General features: G+C 36.0%; 1 protein-coding gene across 1 annotated transcript in view; it reads right to left on the bottom strand.

Moving 5' to 3' along the window:
* Positions 1–6,000, bottom strand: part of VEGFC (vascular endothelial growth factor C) — a 102,320-nt gene that overhangs the window by 34,604 nt on the left and 61,716 nt on the right. Inside the window, exons 2-3 of the mRNA XM_032413233.1 lie at positions 2,214–2,427; positions 547–737 (exon numbers count right to left, since the gene is read on the bottom strand). Of these exons, the coding sequence (XP_032269124.1) occupies positions 547–737; positions 2,214–2,427 (405 nt within the window). The remainder of the gene's footprint in view (positions 1–546; positions 738–2,213; positions 2,428–6,000) is intronic.

The raw sequence follows: 6,000 nt of genomic DNA, 5'->3' as shown, positions 1-6,000 counted from the left end.
TTAAAGATTTTATTTATTTATTTGAGAGAGAGAGAATGAGAGAGAGACAGCACATGAGAGGGGGGAGGGTCAGAGGGAGAAGCAGACTCCCCGCCGAGCAGGTAGCCCGATGCGGGACTCGATCCCGGGACTCCAGGATCATGACCTGAGCCGAAGGCAGTCGCTTAACCAACTGAGCCACCCAGGCGCCTGTGCCGTAGCTCTTTAATCAGAAGACTTAACCATTTAAAAGTAATTGATTGCCAAATGACAATATTTAGATCCGATGCACACACACACACACACACACACACACATTCATATGTATATTTATTACCTGCTTCCCTTGGCTTTGATAGCACTATTAGGAACAGAGCTCATAAAGCAACAGTAACTTTCTTTGTGGGATAATAGCCTCAACACCACAGAATACTGACAAGTTCACTTCATCCCCCAAAGACAACGGAAGCAGCTCAGAAGGACACGGGGTGACCGCAGAGGGACCAAAGCCGTGGCCAGGGACTGAGGTCGGGGACGAGCGGGCCCCCGCGGGGCCAGCACACCTACCGTCTTGCTGAGGTGGCTTGCGCTGGTGTTCATACACTGTAGGCCCTCGCTGTTGCAGCAGCCTCCACATCTGTAGACGGACACACATGGAGGTTTAAAGAAGGTGTTTGTTGCTGCTCCAAACTCCTTCCCCACATCTATACACACCTCACGTGGTAGGCACTGAGTTTTTCTCCACTCATTATCAATACCTGTCGAGTCACAGGGAAGGCCGTAAGTTACACGGAAGCCAGCGAGGGGGAAGAGCCCACAGCAGTTGGAAGTCACATTTGATTTCAGATTTTCAGACTGAAGTATAATACATAATGTTAAAAAAGAAAGAGTTGACAGGATCCTAAATTGCCCTGCGGATTGGAATGCAATATAATATTTATTTAATATTTTAACAGAGCAGCAAATGATATTTTCTTAAAAAATGAATTTCTGTAGCCAGGTAACACGCTAAGTTAGGATTATGCTTTCTTAAAACAACAACGATTTTTCTGCAGCACTTATGTTTGGTTTTCTTTGCTTAAGAAAATGAAAATTTAATAGAGAGATGTTTGCAGGACCTGCGGAGAGAGAGTCACGCTCATTTGCTATGGTGTGTACTATTTTTGCGGTCTCAAAGCAAAGATAAACAACATGATTTAATTTTTTCTTTCTAAACGGAGATGTAAATGAGGACATTGCTATGGGTTTGGACTGAATTCAAAGATCATTTTCAGGCAGGCTATCTGGCAGCTTTGGGGAATGTCACTTGAAATGCAAGGGTATCTTCCATCAACTGGGACATATATCCTGAACTAAGTGTCTCCAGGAAACTCAAAATTTCCTATTCCTTTTATGCCCTCCCTTGGAATTCTGTTTCCAGTGAGTTAGGGGTTTAGCCCCAACACCGTGGACTCTTTAAATATTGCATTATAGATGATGTACTTCTTAAACGTTCTAGCTTCTTTTTTCCCATCTTTTCCCTCAAGTAACATTTTTAGAAAAAAGGATATAAACTATGGGTTATTCAAACTTGAACCCATTTTGCTTGCATGTGTTCTCAAAATAATTTGCAATCTCAAACCATGGTAGCGATTACTATCTAACAACTGGAGGGAGTTATTTTTTTTTAAAGTAGTCCACCAATTTATACTATGCCATTTTATGCAGCATCATAATTTTTTGTGATGCTCTCTGCTAGATCTTTTAGTAGCTTTCCCCAAGCCCAGATCCCAAGCCACCTGTGAAACAGCAAGGCAATAAGAAGTCTTGGAAAAGATGATTCGGGGTGATTTAGAAATTAAGCATTTCTGAATCCAAATCAGAAAATGTACATGCAATTATTTTGTAAGATATAGAATGTTTAAATGGTTAAACTGAGACAGTGTGGAAAATATACCTTCAGGTTTTTAAAAGTTTGCAATGGAGTATCACCTTAATTAAAAAAAATGTGTTGGTAGGCCTGTACCTTTCTATTTTTATATTTCGAGAAATCCTCTTAACCACTCACAGTGGTTAAGTTATAAAATGTTATATTTTGAAAATCTTTATTCTTATTTTGTTTGCTTTCAGCCCTAAAGGCATTTAGTAGTACAAAGGCTGAAATTAAAAAACAAACAAACAAACAAAAAACAGGCTGGCAGATCTCACTGCTTGGATATATAAAGCTTATCATATATTTTCTTTCCCATACTTACTTTTCAAGATCTCTGCATTATAATATGCTGCAGCAAATTTTACAGTCTCTTCTGTTCTTGCATTGATGTTGGGCTGTTCTTTATAACGCTGCCAGCCGCCTCTCCTTAATTGACACTTGTACATTTTCCAATATTCTGGGTAGAGTACGGTCATGAGCTCATCTACACTGGACACCGACCGCAACTGTTCCTCCAGATCTTTGCCTGCATACGCCTATCAAAGAAACATGCAAGATCCATCAGTTATCAGATTAAGAGATTTGAAAACGAATGAAAAAAACCTCTAGGTTTAATGTTATATATGTCAGATCCTTATTAAAAATATTATTAATTATCCCTGAATTACTTTACTTTACTTGGTAAAATTATATTCATCTTTTAATTTGAAGCAATACTATGATTATTTTTTTTCCTCTGTTGTACCATTAACAATTTATTATACTTGCTTTTCACAAAATTATCCATCTCTTTACTCATCCGTGATTAAAAACAAAGTACCGACAACCAAATTTGTAAACTATATATTTGGTTTTTAAGGCAAAAAATTTGTGAGACATAATTTTAATTTCCTAAGTAGCTTGTTTGATTTATAGTTTTACATAATTGGCAAATTTTTAAGTTTGAGAATTTATTCAATCTTGTGTTACCCTCCAATACATATAAACTGAAGTCCACTCTAATGCTTTGCTTCGCTTTTAGTTATCAGCATCAATAAAATACAATTAAGCAGGATACTTGAAATTAGGAAACTTGGTTTTACGGAAGCTATTTTAGAATAAATAATTCCATCAAGAATGGGATTTCAATAACAGTATTACAGGTTTATGTTTTGGCAGGACCTCCCAAGTATTTCCAAAAAATCTGATTGTCGGGATTTATTTTTGCTATGAAAAAGACATGAAAGAGTTTGGAGAACATTAATTCTGCTCATAAATAACTGTCTATATTAGTGCGTCCAATTAAGTAGAACATCCCAAGTTATATTCAGGTAGTTATCACAATTATGAAAAAAATAGAGTTTTCTAAATTATTCTTTGAAATTAAGGGAAAATGGGACATTGTTTAACTTCATATAAAAGTGAAATACAACATCAAATGTTTATTTTATACTGTCATGCTTATCCCAGCTCTTAAGTCTTAATATGGGAGGAAACACATTGGAAATTGGTTCTTAAAATTTAGCATGCACAGGAATCAGGTGGAGACCTGTTAAATGAAGTAACCACCCCCCACCCTGGAGGTCTTGGATGAAGATCAACAGTCTACATTCTAATAGTTTTCTCCTTTCTAGTTCTTGATGTACAAAATTAATATATTTGCTTTAAAAGTCAAAATACTATTTAAAGTCTTTTCACCATTATTTTGAATAATCAGTTATCCTGATGTAGGTGCTATTTATACTTTATTTTGAGAAATATCACTAATATTTCTTTTATCAATCTAGAGCCTCATAGGCAGTAGATTATAAAAGGTGTTCCTTTCTATTGGATAATAAAATTGGCTATTAATTTTAGGGTTTCCCTTTCCCTCATTTATTGTGTCAATGGGGTATATCACTTAATCTCTTTAGGTCTGTGTTCTGAAAATATTGATACTAACCCATTAACTTCTGGAATATATAGGATGATTCCTGATATGCCATACAGCCATAGAAAATATAATTCCCTTGAATAGATGGAGGGTGGGGATGGAGAGATCCGATCTTAAATGAAAGTGACAACATCTCCTCACACAGTTTCCCAATTGTTTATGAAATATTCGTCTCAGGAAAAATCTCATATATGACACAACATTCAAGAATCAAAAATGTCTCAGAATCTAAAAGGACTGCAAGCAGAGAGAAAGGTTGCAAAAGTACATGGGTAGATTTTTGGTCATCGCTACCTAAAATGAAATGTCATGGATGGGTTTCTGTCTGCCTTTGCTAGCCAGAGGAACACCATGGGACTGTGTGACTGGTGGCTCCCTGGGATTCTTTTCTCCGTAATTGGGCTGGAATTAAAGTCAAGTTGTGACCTCAGCTGATCACATGAAACTCACACGAAGAGGCATGAGTGTTCATTCTGCCAGGAAGAGTTTCAATACCACACACACCAATGTTACACGGCACAAGGAAAGGTACACACCAGGCTGTACAGAGAAAGTGGGGAAGAGGGGCTTTCAAGTAAGTATTATTCGAAGTTTTAAGACAATCAAAATTGTACTTCAGATTTTGTACTTCAAATTTTAGAAAAAGAAAATAACAATTGTATATATGACAGAAAACCCCGTTACTCAGTAGATAAATAGAAAAATGTAAGCATACAATTCACAACAGAAAAAACGCAATATAAAAAACTGGAAAAAAAAAAAAGCACCAAAGCCAAACTACAACATAGGAATAGAAAATAAAAGTTATATTTGTACTCTTAGGTTGAAAAAAGGCTTTTCTGAAGGTGAATATAAAGATAAAATGTAGGGGCGCCTGGGTGGCTCAGTCGTTAAGCGTCTGCCTTCGGCTCAGGTCGTGATCCCAGGGTCCTGGGATCGAGCCCCGCATCGGGCTCCTTGCTCAGCGGGGAGCCTGCTTCTCCCTCTCCCACTCCCCCTGCTTGTGTTCCCTCTCTCGCTGTGTCTCTCTCTGTCAAATAAATAAATAAAATCTTAAAAAAAAAAAAAAGATAAAATGTAAACTATCTGTATGGTAGAAAATACTGTAAACCAAAAGACAATAAAGTAGGAAAACCATTTGCAATATACATGACAGATGGAGAAGGACTAATATTCTTAAAATATCGCATGAACATGTTAATGACAAAAAATAAACAGGTACTTCAATAGAAAAATTGGCAAAGATCTTAAACTGAATATTCACTGAGAATAAATATGTTAGTATGTATTTGGTGATGGTAAAAGTGAAGGAAACCATAATTTCTTTCAGTCCTGGTGGGAATATAAATTTGGAAAGCTATTTAAGGCAAATGTGTTTTTTTCAAATTGAAAGGACTTAAAAACAAGCTCCATTTTAGACAGCGAATTCACTTTGCAATTAAATTTTCCATCCAATAGAAGTGAGAATATAATTATGCCAGATATATGTACAAATTCATCATGGGGCTGTCTATCATAATGAATTTAAAAAACAATTTATACAGACAATAATAAAGAACTGATTAAATAATATACAGGACAAACATAAATGTGATAATACAGGTGTATAATTGAGACATGTAAAGAGGTTCATAAATACTTTATGAAGAAGTATTATACAACTTAGACACAGTACACAGGAATTTTATATATGTAGTAAATCTTTTCGCAAAACCAAATTCACATATAGATTGTATGCATACATTTGTGTATATAGACAAGAGTAAAAGGTATGCAGCAAAAAAAAAAAAAATATATATATATATATCCATGTATATATATCTTCTCCAAATTGCAGAATTAAGGTAATTATTATGTTCTTTATACATTTTTGTAGTTTAAATTTTATTTTTTTTTAAAGAATTTATTTGAGAGAGAGAGAGTGCGTACAAGCGGGGGAAGGGGTAGAGGAAGATGAAGAGGGAGAAGCAGATTCACTCCCCACTGAGCAGGGAGCCTGATGCGGGCCTCGTTCCCAGGACCCTAAGATCATGACCTGAGCTGAAGTCAGACGCTTAACTGACTGAGTCACCCAGGAGCCCCTGTATTTCAAATTTTAAATAATGCACATATATAATTTTTTACTATTAGAATGAAAATTTAAAGTAATCCTCTCTAAGTGTATTGGCTCTTATTTCAGCCTTCATTTGCTTTACTT

Source organism: Phoca vitulina, unplaced genomic scaffold (genome assembly GCF_004348235.1).
Source record: "Phoca vitulina isolate PV1807 unplaced genomic scaffold, GSC_HSeal_1.0 scaffold15, whole genome shotgun sequence".
Classification (NCBI taxonomy): Eukaryota; Metazoa; Chordata; class Mammalia; order Carnivora; family Phocidae; genus Phoca; species Phoca vitulina.
The sequence above is the reverse complement of the archived record's forward strand: the minus strand, read 5'-3'. Positions and strand labels throughout refer to the sequence as shown.